This window comes from Chaetura pelagica, unplaced genomic scaffold (assembly GCF_000747805.2).
Source record: "Chaetura pelagica isolate M959 unplaced genomic scaffold, ChaPel_1.0 scaffold360, whole genome shotgun sequence".
In the NCBI taxonomy this organism is placed as follows: domain Eukaryota; kingdom Metazoa; phylum Chordata; class Aves; order Apodiformes; family Apodidae; genus Chaetura; species Chaetura pelagica.
In genome coordinates, this window is record NW_009951950.1 from 294,106 (window position 1) to 309,335 (window position 15,230).

The 15,230-nt window shown below is 34.7% G+C and overlaps 1 protein-coding gene across 1 annotated transcript in view; it reads left to right on the plus strand.

Annotated features, from left to right (window-relative positions):
• Positions 1-15,230, plus strand: part of USP9X (ubiquitin specific peptidase 9, X-linked) — an 81,180-nt gene that overhangs the window by 21,980 nt on the left and 43,970 nt on the right. Inside the window, exons 12-16 of the mRNA XM_009997764.1 lie at positions 283-419; positions 5,444-5,577; positions 10,215-10,302; positions 11,846-12,188; positions 13,600-13,695. Coding sequence (XP_009996066.1) covers positions 283-419; positions 5,444-5,577; positions 10,215-10,302; positions 11,846-12,188; positions 13,600-13,695 — 798 coding nt within the window. The remainder of the gene's footprint in view (positions 1-282; positions 420-5,443; positions 5,578-10,214; positions 10,303-11,845; positions 12,189-13,599; positions 13,696-15,230) is intronic.

Below are 15,230 nucleotides of genomic sequence, written 5' to 3' on the forward strand. Positions count from 1 at the left end.
GGAAAGAGCACATTATTTAAACACTTATGATCCTGTCTAGCTACATGTTTTCTTAAATACGTGCTGAATGCTTGAGTGCTTGAAGGCAGAGGGTTTGTAACACACTCATAGCTTCTGCCAACATAGTGTGACTTAGCTACTCATCTTTTGCTTGAATGCTTCAGAACTCAGTTGATCTAGTATTTGTGTGGCTTTCTGTGTTCTATCTTGGAAACAAAGTAAGGGAATGATGGTAGTTTCTGCAATATACTTTATTCTGATTTAAAACACTTGTTCTTTAAGGATCGAGATACACAAAAGATCCAGTGGATAGATCGTTTTATAGAAGAGCTTCGCACAAATGACAAATGGGTCATTCCTGCACTGAAACAAATTAGAGAAATTTGCAGTTTGTTTGGTGAAGCACCGCAAAACTTAAGGTATGGAATGCATTAGAATTTTATCTCTTAAAAGTTGAATGAGTTGGAATGAAGCAAATTGTTAGATTTTCTTACAGGACGTGGAGAAAGGTTAGGTAAAATGTGTTTGAAGATGTTAATGAGTTTGTTTTAATGTGTACAAATAGCTTGTAAAAATTCAGACACTTAGGTTCAGTAGGAGAGCCTTAACTGTTTCCTGAAATATCTCTTTTACTTTGTGGAATAAATTGGGCTTTTTTTTTTTTTTTTTTTTTTTTTTTCCCCATTGTCCATGGACTTTCCTGCCCAGCCATGGAATTAGCTTACAAAGTAGAAGTATATTTTATGTGCGTGTATGTATGCACACACCTACACAAAGACAAATGTACTCATCCCTCTTCTTTGACGATAAACTTATACAGGTTGTGTATATAGTTGAAATCAAAGGTGACTTTTTTTGCCTGGGAAAAAATCTTTACTGACAATCTCTGCTGAATGGAAGAGATTAGAAATGTGTTGAGTTTTTTTTATTGTTTGATTTTTTGTTTGTTTTTAAAAGGAGGAAAAACAGAAAACCCATTGTCTGTTGGGACTATGTTAAAATTTATGTGCTTGTTTTCATTATTTAAATGTCTTCTCACTACAGAAGTATCTGAGCATGTGTGCCCCTGACAGTTTTTGAATCTACATCAGAATTTTTACAAACTCTAGAAAAATGTTGTTTGGTTATCAGTGTTGCATAATTGCTGTGCATTAATTCTTGTAGGCAGGTAAAATATTTAAATCAATGTTGCCGTTACAGCCTGATTAGAACAAGGGTCAAGGCAGGGAAAGATGAAGAAAATAAGCCTTTTAGTTTACACAATGCTTTCTTCTTACTGATACCATTTTAAGGAGCTGTGATAATACTGCATTCCTGGATTTTTAAGGTTTCTTTACTAGTTTAGTTTGAAACCTCTTTCTCAATTTTTAATGACATTCTGATCCTTTATAGTTCACATTAATGATCAATTGAGGTTTTTCCAACCAGGTCACAGTTACCTGCTTATTAGCAGATAAGTCTGTTTTCTGTGTCTTGGACTTGTTAACCTTTTACATGCTGTAGAATCTAGGTGGATGTAGCTGCCTGGTTATTGGTGGTACTTGTTCAAGGTGAATGCTTTTTAGCATAATGCTTTATCAACGAGTCTTTGCTTTAATTACTGAAGCACAGCTTATTCAAGGCATTTTACTAAGTTTGCTCTGAACTAATGTTGGGAGAACCCTGACTTCTTTTGCTTTTGTAAGTTTAGGTTCCCTGTATGCTCTTATGTTTTGTGGGGGTTTTTTTTTGTTGTGTTTTTTGCTTGTTTTTATGTTTAGGGTTTTCTGTGAGGGGGTGTGGATTTTTTTGTGGGGTTTTTTGGTGTGGTTTTTTTGGTTGGTTGGTTTGGTTTTGGTTTTTTTTTCTTTGGTCAGAATTTCTTCCATTCCTCAGCTTTCAAGGAAGTCTGCATTGCAGGATGTAATAATACCTCTTTTTTATGCATAATTTAAAAACAAATATGGCAGGAAAATAAACATAGAATTAAAGATTACCTCTTACTGTGGATAAGCCTTTATCTAATTGCTGTTGAGGGAGGTTTTTCGTCAGGTAGTATTACTGCCTAGGTGACTGGGAAAACTAGTGAGTGAAAACATTTTGAAGTAACCAGTGACTTCTTGGGCCTCAAGTTCTCTGATAGCTCTTAACATTGATAGTTTAAAAATTGTAATGCATGCATCTAATACCTGTTCCTATCAGATTACCTTATTTGACTTAAAACTTATAACTCTAACATCCTTCTAGATCAATACATCAAAACAGATGTTTGTGACAGCTGCCTCAGAAACATTTCACAGAGCTTTCTGTGTGCAACATAATTGCCATAATCTAGATGCTACTCTTTGGGGTGGTTCAGTTGATTGGCACAGGCAATTAAAAAATTCAGCACAGAACAGCTAAGGCTGCTGATGCTTGGCAAAAATAAATAAAAATTACCTTATGCCATTGGCACTGTGTAGATTCTTTTGAGGAGGAAGATGTAATTGTTATTCTTGCAGTTGAACAAAGAGATTAATTTGTTATACAGTTGCTTTGGCAAAATTGAACTCCCTGACCACAAAGAAATGCTGCATGGTTTGGAAAGTTCAGCACAGGCAGAATTGCAACAACATAAGAAAATAATTCTTACTTAAGCAAAAAGATTCTTACAGGTATAAGGATATTTAGTAATATTAAGGAACAGTCAACTTCATTGCTTAAAATACTGACCTTTAGTGTACAGATAATAAATCATCTTCATTTTCTCTGTGTTGGCTGATGAAGGTAGGGCCTCCTGTAGACCAGTTTAACAAACTTGACCTGTATCTACTCAAGCAGTGTAAGATTGGTCTCCTAAATTACTTGCTCAGAAGGATTAACTGAGCATTGAGAGGATCTTCTGTAAGAATTTATGGCTTTAAGGCAACGATGATACTAGCTTGAAGTTACTTTTTAGCCTAAATAGTAGAATTTACTAGGTTTGGTCACTGCTATTTGGACCTTTAATGTCTGCTTTTAATGGTACATTGTATTTGTGTGTCTAGTAGAAGAATTCTCAACTTAAAAGCTGAGTTACATGTGCAGTATTGTGTTGGTCAAGTTGTATGTGCAGATAATTTTTTAACTGTTTAAATTGTTTGGAATTTAGCTTTTGTTGCTTTGGAAATACATTTCTAGCAAATAAGCATGCATCCTAACTATTACATGTCCCTTTTAATGTTTTCAGAATACTTTGGTATCCATTTGAAAATACTAATATTTCTTCTTAGACATCTGTTTTTGATATCCATTTAGTAGATAAACAATGACAAGATGAGTTTTTCTGTTAACTTCAATTTTTCATGCTCCACAGTTATCACTAAAGGATTGTGTTCCAGTAGCAATGTCATCATACAGTGTAACTTCAGCTACTTAAGGAAGGGTTCTATAGTTGAGTGCGGAGTTTGCTTTCATTCTAGCAGGAAAAAGAATGCTAGAAAGTATTGTCAGACCAGCTTTTTTCTGTGCCTAAATTGAGTCGTCTTGCTTAGAATCAGTCCTAGCAGATGATCAAAATAACATCTGTTTGCTGACAAATGCTATATAGAGGCAGTGTCTTGGATAGCTGCTAAAATAGAGACATCCGGTCTTCTGTTTTTGCTGCTGGCTTGTGCAGAGCAGGAAGGAATGGAGCTGAAATGAAGTGTAATTTCAAAGTTTCTCAAGGTGAAAAGAGAGGATGTTCTTTCTAGGGATATGATGTTCTGTATGTTTTCTTCGTTCATGCTTCCATCCGTTTTGTTTTCTCTCTGACAAATGTCTGGATTTCTTTTTTTTTTTCTTTTTTTTTTATTCCACAATTTCTATTTAAGCACCTCTTCCAAGCTGTTTGGAAAGCTCTGTGCATTATGACATTTAATCTTCTGAAGACCTCTGTGCTTAGCAGGCCACATTCTGTTGGTTGCGAGTAACAAAATTACTGGAAGAGTGTTAATGGCTTCTGTCTCTTAAACCCAGGATTGACAGTGATCTTTGGCCCAGTGGATATCTGTTGTTGTTACATCTACAGTGAAATGCAGTAATCAGCTGCAAGATAATTAGCAGCTGATGCTGGAACTGGGTTTTCTTGTCTTCCCCTGCTGTTCTCAAGAGGGATGGTGATACTGTAGAGTGCTATAGGTCAGGTAGAATGGAGACCTTGTTTCATAGAAGAAAAAAGAAAAGGGAATTCCTACTTGTAATCCATTCAGCTAATTCTGGAGTCTACTTTCTTAAACACTGAAGGAAAGGAGAACAGTTCTGAAATTACATGTGTATTTCTTTGGGGCAGGCTATGGGATCAGCTGAGTGGCAGTACAATGAGAAATTTATTTTTTCTGTGCCCCACCTCTCCCCACCCCCTTGTTTTCTCTCTTTAGCATGGAAGAGCAGCACAAGTTTGCATTGTTTATGCAGCCGAGATCAGTGCTGTGATCTGCAGAAGTTGAGGCTTTTTGAGACTGTTCTGTAGAGGTGATTAGTGTCCAGGTTCTAGAATTTTGTAGTGTTCATGACATGTAGTTTTAGACCCAAACTCTTGCAGTTTACTTTTGTAATCTAAATATGTCTAGTACTGCTTAAGAGGATCATTCTTTGTCAGATCTTGTTAATGGACTTAAATTATAATTTTTTTTATTTGGGGTATTTCTTTTCTTGAACTTCCTTGTTTTTTCTTAGACAATTAGCTCTGCATAACTATGCTTTTTATGGTTGTAACAACATTTTTTTCAGATAGATACTGTTAGGAAAAACAAACAATGCAGAGTTGTGAAGTATTGTGAGAATGTGATTATTGGCTAGTGTTCCTTCACTATAGTTTTAAAACTGTGAGCTTTCATTTTGAAAATTTACCTAGTTTTACTATTTTAATATTAAATTTAGAAAATAGTATCAGATGTGGAAGAAACTATGTTTGTGTATTGTAATTATACTGCAGTTGAGGATCTCTATCTTTGGAACAGTTTGCCCAGAGAGGTGGTTGAGTCACCATTCCTGGATGTGTGTAGAAGTTGTATAGATGTAGTACTTGGGGATATGGTTTAGGGGTGAACATGGTAGAGTAGGGTTAAAGTTTGAACTTGATGATCCTAAGGGTCTTTTCCAACCTAACTGATTCTGTGATTCAGTCTTTACTATGCAGTTTGTGGGCAAGTATTTCTGTTCCTGTCTTGCTGCAGATATTCTCCCCTCTGGCATACTGAACTGCTCTGATTGCTTTGATACTCCTCATACATACTGTAGCTGTATAATCCTCATTCATTAACTGCTTTTAATAACTGGTAAGAAGTGTTGATATGTCAGAAGAAAAAATAAAAATATCATCAGAATCATGATGCACTTTCTATTAGTGATCTTTTAGAAAATTTGGAACTTGCAATAAAGATTAGTTTCTTAAAGTCATTTATTGAGTTGTTAGGTGAAAGAATTCTTTACTTTTCTTGTAACACTTGTATTTTTATTTCAGTCAAACTCAGCGGAGCCCCCATGTGTTTTACCGACATGACTTAATCAATCAACTTCAGCACAATCATGCCCTAGTTACATTGGTTGCAGAAAATCTCTCTGCCTATATGGAAAGCATGAGGCAGTATGCTAAAGGTAAGTTTTAATATTACAAATTGCCTCATAAATAGAGTGTATGAAAACTGTTGAAAACTGAGTTAAGAACAAATTATTATAATGAAGTAACTTTAAATTTTTCAAGCATTTGTGGCGTTGATAGTCTTTGAGGTGTCTGGGTAAAAAAAGCTTAAAATGTAAACATTTTGTTTCTTAATTTAAACTGTGGTATGTTTTACAACAGAATATGGGGGAGTGGCAGCTCTTGTTTATCTGTGGACTGATAAACATCATCATGCCCTACTTAGGCTAGGGTGGTTATTTATATGGAAAGCCCTAATCTTGGATTTTGTCCCACTTACAGTTTTGAGGTTTTGTATGCTCTTTTGAGAAGTTTTTTAATTGCCTCTATTTGAAAACAGTGTTTGGAATGTGTCAGGGAGAAGGACTTTCAACCACAGGGATGCTGTTTCTTTGTACCATGCAGCTCCCATTTCTGTTTAGTTGCTTTATTGCTGCATTTGTTATCAGCAACACTTAAGCAGCACATTGTGTTAGTATTATATATTTTGGCCCAAACTCAAGCCTTCGCTGATGAATTTATGCTTTTCTGCTGAATTAGCTTTCTAGTTATTGAGACAGGAAAGTGAAGAATGATGGACCAGGATACACCTTGACCACAGTATTTTATATACAGAGTTAAGCCAAGACAACTGAAAGGAGGAGATTGACAACCCCCACCCTCTCTACTTTACTGACTGAAAGTAGGGATGCATAACATGCAACCAGCCTTTCAGATACATCTCAAAAATTACATAGTACGTTATGTAGGAATTAAATGTAGATTGTTTAGAGGGGACAGGATATTTGCACATTGTAAGGCAAGCATCTATCTTCCACTATTTGGGTAAGTTGCCTAGACACTTCTGATTTTGGAATTAATTTAATTTTTGAGTACTTGGTAAAAAATAACCAAAATATGTCCTTGGGAGACTTGTTTGAATTTCAGTAGTGCTATTATGAAGGTGATATATTCAGCCAGGTATATAGGTCAATGAGAATGACGTTTAAGCTAAATCTGTGTATTGCAGCTATATTTTGCTTTTCAGGAATACATTAAGGGGTTTACTCTAATTTAAGTTCCTTAATTAATTGTAGCATTGCACTAATTAGAATAATATTAAATGATTTGTTGTGTTCTCAAGCCATATCATGTTAGGCTTAGTCTTCTCCAGGAAGGTGGAATAGAACTAGTATTGTTTCATGTAACTTCTGTAAGCTGTGCCCTTTTACTTTGCTGAAGTGATGCAAAAAATGTGATTTCATTTGTAATGAACTTTGTGTCTTAACTGTAGTGATAGCTTAGAATCTATGGTACTACTAATCTCTTGAACTTTGGCCATATGTGAAATCTGGGGCCTTGACCTCAGGAGTAGTAAGGAAACATAATCAATGACTATATTCTAATATTCTCTTTGTCCAAAAATAGCATACACATACTACTAATGTATGAACTGTTGTTCATTAATTTCAATTGTTTTTTGAATGCTGATGCCGAAAATGTATTTTTTACAATATTGTTTACCTATAAGATAGCTGATGACTTTGACAGAAGGATTAGGCTGATATCTTGCATGCTTCTTGTGCCAAAAATGCATCCCATTGCCCTCCCCTCCCCAAATATAATGACTCAGTTAAACAGTAATATAAATATCTTCATTATGATGGAAATTACAAGCATGCAAAGAGTTTAAATGTAATCTAATTACAAAGCAATTAAATTGTGCTTTCTTGAGACCAAGCTGCTGCAGAACTTACGCTCATTTGCATCAGAAAACAAAAGCAGAATAACAGTAGTAGGGATCTTTTTTGTTAGATGCTTTATTACATGATTAAGGACAGCTATAAAATATCTCCTGAAGTTCCAGATACTGTACTAAGGCTGCAGTACACAGTTCCTGTGCAATTTTTCTTTCAGTTTGAGTTATTTATACTAAATAGAGCAGAACATAGAGCACTGTGAAGTTTGCCTTTCATGCCAGAGGAGAAAAGATGCCTGGGGTGTGGGTGGAGAAAGGGAATAATGAAAGGAGAAGAAAGAATATTACGATTGTGAGAACAGAAAGGAGGAACTGGACAACAGTACAATTAAGCTTAGTGGGAGAAGGTGAATGAGATAGAGGGAGAAAATTCAAGGCAAACATTCAAGTAGCACAGGGTTAAACAAATGCCATAGGAAAAAAAAATATCTAGCTGCCCACAGATCTTTTTGGCAGTTAACACTACAACTACTGTGTAATTTGTGATTTATTTTTATTTTGAATTTGCTGTATTTTTATTTTTCTTTAAGACTTCCATAGTTGTGTCCTATGATGGAGAACAGTGTTCCTGTTCTGTTATTCACTAATGCATATTCTCTTCTGTCATACTCCCTTTTTTTCAGTTTGCCTTTTCAAAGTTAAAGAAAAACCTAGTCTATGTTTCAGAATATTTTCCATGATTTATGACTTTCACTTCTACCCAATTAACACTTTCCTCCAACTCTTCAAAGTCCTCTATGAGATGAGACAGCTGCTACTGTGTAGTCCTGAAGGAAGAGGCTGCAGTTTCACCTTCTTGTCTTTTATTAAAGACCTTTTGAAAATTTTAAGCTTGCTAGGAGCTTCTCCTTTATCTTCTGTTTTGCTGAAGTGATTAAAAAAATTGAAAGTGTTAATGAAATGTAATTATTATATGTGTGCTTGTCATTAATTGTACTTAAATTTTCAACCAGTCTGTAACTTCTTTCTGATTCTTCTGCTTCTGTATTTAGAAATAATTTTTAGGAGGTCACATTTGGACTTAGTTCTGGATGCACAGCATAGGAAATAAATAGGACAAATGTAGAGAGAAGCTAAGACAGACAATATTTAGGGAGACTGATTTATTTTTTTTGTGTAGTTCAGAGCTTTTAGAGTTCTTAGTTACCTATATATTGCCTTTGGGCAACTAACAAGCCTTTAATATTTGAATTCTATCATGGCCACTATTGATGCTTGTATTGGTGAATTGATCTCTATTCAGGAAAAAAAGCTCAGATGGTCCCCATGGTTGAAACAAACTGACATGTCCCCCTCCAACAAAACAAAATCAAACAAAAAAGCCCCACCCATAACACCCAATACTCCAAGTAATTCATTTTAATTTCTCTGAATTATGCATATCTACTGTAGGTGATTCTTTTGCTAGACCCACATTGTATTTTTCAGGTTTTCTACTTGTAGCACTTAAATAACTTTTATTCTGCTACTTTTACATTCTTTCTTTAGAATTTTTTTCACATTTCTTCTTTTGATAATTGCCCATTTATTCTCGCTTCATTAGGATTATAATTTAATTTATTAAAGGATTTCTGGTGATAAAACTATCTCTGATTTTGTAGACATAAGTTAACTACTAGTCTTCTGTCTCCTGGTTATTTTATTTTTAAGCTAATGTACCTTTTACGCTTGTATATAGAGAGCATTATTTGTGACTTTTTTTTTTTCTCCTAATTTTGAAACACCAATGATGCACTTCAACTGTTAGACTTACTTGTTCTGGTTTGTGGTTTTTTTTCCCTTTTTGATATCATAGGAGAGATTGATTTCCAGTTCTGAAGAGAAATTTTGCTTTTAGTCTGAATGTTGTCAGGTTACAGTCTCCCGCAGCTGGGTCATGTTAGTTAAATGCAATCTGTATACCTTTGCAAATACGAAATACAGCATTAATTAGTTTATGATGGAGCTGTCATAATGGACATATGTTATGATGAAATATTACTAATATAGATCACAGTAGTGTACAAAGTAGATCAAGGTAGTAGTACAGGTCTAGGTTGTATCTCTTTAATTGAAAAAAAACCCAACCAAATGAAAGACAAACACTAAACAAAACCACACCAGACCCAAGATCCTATAAAGCAAACAGCTGCTTTTTTTTTTTTTTAAATATGCTGAGATTTGATAAAATGCAGGGAAAAGTTACTTCTTGGTTAAAGTTGCTCACTGCCTGTTTCAAACTGGTCAGTATTACAGGCATTTGTTCTTTGTACTTGGAAACTTGCAGTAAATAAAGTTTTTGTATACTTTCCTCTAAGTGATGTCATGTACATAGCTACTTAAAAAGTGGTAAGGAACGAGACTCATTATTTCCTCTGGAGGGGAAAAACCCTAAACATGAAAACCTAAAATTTTGGAAAAGATGCCTTGTAACAAAACTAAAGCATCCTCAGAAAAAACACTGGATAATCTAAATTGTGTGCTTGGTATACTTTTATTTTAACTGACTTCTGGATTCAAAGTGACTACTTGAAATAAGGAAAAATTGATTCAGTTAAGTAGAATGAAAGTTCTTAATTGTTCTGTAATACTTTCATTATACTGAATAATGAGTACACAGTATCTGCAAATAATTGTTGATTTGATTGTAGACTTCAGTAATCTTTGCCTATACCCAGTTTAATGTAGGATTAAATACTAAATAGTAGCAGGCTGCTGGAAATTATTTTCCTACACGTTACTGAAAATTTACTGTAGTTTGAGTGGTTTTAATTGTATTCAGACTAAGACTAACGAGTCTTCGATCATGCCCTGTCTTTTAGAGTCAGCCTTTTTTTTTCTTAATGTAATGTCTAATAAAACTTTTTGTATTTGCAGAGCACGGTGAATATGATCCTCAAACTGTAAGACCAGGAAGCAGATACAGTCATGTGCAGGAAGTACAGGAGCGACTTAACTTCTTACGGTTAGTTTCAACTTGATAATTTGTGTAGCTTCTGTAAGAATAATTTGAATGCATTAAAGGAAAAAAAACACTTCAGTATCTCTTGCTAGCTTTAAGTTGCTGGGTCAACTCAGATGCAAAAAATACATTTAATGTTTTTGAGTTCGTTTATTTGTGGGTTGTTTTGTTGTTTCTTTTTTCCCCACCCTCAGAGGGCTTCTGTGCTAGTGTTGGAATATTCAAATAGAGTTTATTAAGATCTTTGCAATCCAGGGCTCTGATTCTGCACTAACATTTGTATGAACTTTTCTGTGTGTGTAGAACCCTACTGACTTGAATAGAATGCACATGGCCATACAGTTGCATACATGTTGGGATAGCTTAGCTGAAAATGTAAAATATTACACATAGGGTGTCCTTATTTGTTTTACCACACTAATTTTAAATACATGGTCATAAACTGACATACAGTTTTGTCAGACACTGATGTTAGGTAGTTGATGACTTTTGACCAGCTACTGTTTCAGTACAGTCAGGAAACAAAGGGTCTCTTCTCAGAGCTACAGTATGTTCATGCTTTTTAGGCTGTGTCTCACAACTTTTTCTTACTTGGTTCTAACCCTTTTTCTAGACTCGTAGAATCACATGAACTCTGAAAGTATCAAGTTCTCTCCCCTTCTAAGGGAGAATTATTTTTTTTTTTACTTTTTAAAATTTTGCCAATAATTTTTAGGAATTAAACTGAAGTATTAAATACCTGTTTAATGAAATTATACAATAGCATATGAATAGCAGACTTAATTTATTACTCCTGCGAGTTAAATATATAACTACCTTTAAGTACACTAGTTAATGTAAAGAAATTGATGAAGTCCCATAGCTGTCAAACACATAATATGTAGGTAGCATTTTCTGAAAAGCAGTGCCATAACTTAGTCCCTGATTTCTTTTACATAAAAAGATTTTTAATCAGAAAAATTATTCTGAAGAATCTTGGTTGTCATTTGTTCTTATGAAACATTTTTAGTGTTAGCTCTCAGAACTGAAGTTCTTAGTAATTCTTTAATAATAACAAAAATGGAAAAAATGTATTTAGTAAAAAAGGAGAAGTATCCTCCTGGTTGACTTCTGCTTCTGGCTCTGTTCCATAGAATTGAGACCTTATTTTGTGGTTTGGCTAGCGTGAGGGCTAAACATGGTGAATGATTGCAGAAGTAATGTAATCTCATGTTATGACTTGACTTTTAAACTAAATAGTTTAGGAGATGTGCATTTGTTTGTATATAATATGTAAACAATGTTTGGTATTTTTGTGTAAAACATTTTTTGACAAATTTTATTTCTTTTTTGTTTGGCGTATGAGCTCTTGAGCCATTCAAAATTGCTAAGAAATCATGGAGCTAATTATGAGTGGACTGATGATGTAAATAAAGTTTTCAGGGTCATACTTATGATATTTACATGTATAATATGCATTTCACCTTTTTGCCTGTACTTTATACTGAATTGTAATTCTAGATGTCTGTTAGACAGTGCTGTTAATTTTCTTTTTGTTTTGCTCAAGATTTTTGTTGAAGGATGGTCAGCTGTGGCTCTGTGCCCCTCAGGCGAAGCAAATATGGAAGTGTTTAGCTGAAAATGCGGTTTATCTTTGTGATCGTGAAGCCTGTTTTAAATGGTATTCCAAACTAATGGGGGATGAACCAGACTTAGACCCTGACATTAATAAGGACTTCTTTGAAAATAATGTGCTTCAGCTGGATCCTTCCCTATTAACAGAAAATGGAATGAAATGTTTTGAACGTTTCTTCAAAGCTGTGAACTGTCGAGAAGGAAAGCTAGTAGCAAAGAGACGAGCCTATATGATGGATGATCTGGAATTAATAGGATTAGACTACCTTTGGAGGGTGAGTTAATTGAAGGAAACATCTGAAAGGTTAACTGCTAAGTTTTCAGTCTCTATATTTTTAGGAATGTGTAATTTATTAGTTATAGACTGAAATTACAGAAAGCTACTTTTTCAAAATAACTACGTCAATGTTGACTTCGCTGTCTTCCCAGCAAGTAGACAAGTTGTTAACTTTGCAGACTAATGTTTAATGGAAAGCTGTTTGACACATCAAATGTATTTGTGTATGCACGTGAGCTTAAAAAAAAAAGTGTATATTCTTGAAGAAAGACGGGTTGTTTTAGGTAATTACGTGGAGGTTTCTTGCTCCCTCTCTCATGCACACAGTAGAACTTTGTTTTGTACGCTTCATAAACTAGTTCATGTCAATCATTCTAGTATGGTAAGCTGGAGTGATTCTTGGTTATACAAACTGATCACAGGTCTGATTATTTCTCCTATATCCACAACCTTTTGTCTAAATATTGTAGTTTTTCAATAGAAAGATTGTAGCTTTCTTAGGCTTGCTATTGGTGAAAAAGTCAGTATCTGATTTGATGTGTTATTTTTTGAGTGTTTCTAGTTTTCAAGAGCTGCATTAGAACCCACGGTAGTGCACTGTGGCATAATTCTCATTACTGTGTTTTCTAACGTGCTGTATATATAAACAGCAGTCTGCTAATTTTGGTTGTGGCATGTTGAAGGATTAGGTGTTTTAATCATGGTGATAATAGTTAAAACCAAAGTAAATTACAATTTTTATACAAATAAGTTTTCACACAGTATTTGTGTACAAAGTGCCCACATAATGTTAGCATGTTTTAGTCGTGGAAATAAACTTACTTGGCTCTGCCCTGACATTTGACGGTATGACAGAACCCATGAAGCTTCAGCTCAGTATCCTGCAGAGGTTATCTGTAAGGGCTTATTTCAGACCTGGTGGCTAGTAATTAAAATTTAGGTTAACAAGTTAGAAACAGATTTTTCGTGCTTGTTCCACCTCACCTACTCACAGCAATTTAAATACTTTTAAATTCTGGTTTTAAATCTTTGGTGATATAGATTGTTGAAGCATCTGAGAAAATAGTTGTCATCTTCCCTAAAACTAGTAAAAGTGAAAATGTAATGTGAAGATGAATATATATGTATACACACACACTACTTTTACTCTGTTTATAAAGCATTAGCTTTTTTTTTCTAACTCAGACCTTTATTGAACTAGTTAATTCTTAATTTTGACTCTTACATAACTAACTTCAGTGTAAGTAATTTTTTTGTCATCAAGCGTTTTAGTCACTTTCACCTCATAAAATAATAAAACTTACTGTTGTGTCAAGAGACTTAGATAGTAATCTTGTTTTTAAATTTTATACCAGGTAGTTTAAAGATGTTCTAATGCTTTTAAATTTTATTTTATTTTTTAATTCTAGGTTGTGATTCAGGGAAATGATGACATTGCAAACAGAGCAATAGATCTTCTGAAAGAGATCTATACTAATCTTGGGCCACGGTTACAAGTTAATCAGGTAAAAAATAAAGAGTCAACAAGGCAACTGGAATATAGCATGATAGAGAAACTTTTATAAAATTCAATTTGGAAATATATTTTTATTTTTGAAAGCTTTGAAAATGGAGGATTATTTTCTTGTTTTGGAGAGTATATTCCCAAATCTAGCTGTCAGGTTCTTGTCAGATGCAGAATTAAGAGCTTTTTCTGATACTTGCAGATTGAACTCTGACATATTTTTTATATTAAATTGATCTGTCCGTCTTTCTAGTCAGAAACCAGTTCATATCATATGCCTAAGTAAGCCTTTTGTTGAAATTCCAGTTGTGGTACTTACTAGTATTTTCACTGGATTGCCATGAACTACTGTAATCTTTTTTATGTCGTGTCCCCTACAAAGAGTCACAGTTTTAATATAATGGCCAAGCTGAGCTCTAGCAAATCATATATCATGTCCCTACATTAGTATTTGCTGTAAGCTGTGTTTCAGCAGACAGAAAGAAGAGTTGATAAGTTTCTGAAAGTTCAGAGGAGGTAAACTGAAGGGAATTCACAAATTTGTGATGAAATACTCTCTTCCAGACAAGCTCCAATTGGTAGCTTGCCAGTTGTGTTTCTTAAGACTCCAATTTTCATTCTTTTCCTCAAAAACACTTCTAGTCATCAGAGCTGCCAGTCTGCTTGATAGAGCACATAGCTAGGTGGTGTGTTTACAGCCCTTCAAGCAGTATCTTAGTGTAGTGGCAGATGGATTGTATGCTCTTTATTGCTAGAGATCTGGGCATGCTAAGCATATGTAGATCTGCCCATCTGCACTTCTAAGAAGTGCTGGATTTACTTAACAGGCACAGAACTATTTCATTTCAGTGTTGGTGACTTTTCTGTTCCTGCCCTGCCTCTAAGAAAAGTGGCTAATGGGCTGTGGTTTACTGCCCATAGCCATGACTATTGCAGATGACTACCTGGATACACTGCAGAGTGTTTCCAGTAATACTGCTGTAGGTTATATGTTAGTCTAGGTCAAGAGCAAGGAGATACTAGATAGCAGACAGAAGGGAGAGATTTGCTGCAACTGTCACGATACTGAATCTAGCTCAAAATCAGTTTCTGAGTTTATGCAGGAGAGTTTGTCTGGGTTACGTGATTTTCGGAGGTTGGGTTTGGGATAGTTGTTCTGGGGGTTTGTAAATGTTCTGCATTCATCCTTAGTATAAAGTTAACCTGTACTAGATTGTCAGCTAGAGATGCTTTAACATAATCTGCGGAAATGGATGAGAGCCCAATTTAGTGGTCTCTATGCACAGTTTCACTTTTTCTGTTTAACTTCTGTTAAGTTCAAGTTTGCACGGTACAGTTACAGCTACTGATGACATGCATGATTCTTGAAATGCACGCTAAAGTAGAGCTATTTATCAATGGGAATTTCTTCTGAAGTGGAATAAAGTAAGCTTATACAGTAACTCACCAGGTTTTGTTTTGGTGGTGTTTTGGGTTCTTGGGGGATTTTTAGTTTGTGGTGATTTGGTTTTTTTACTTCTACCATTTTATTATCCT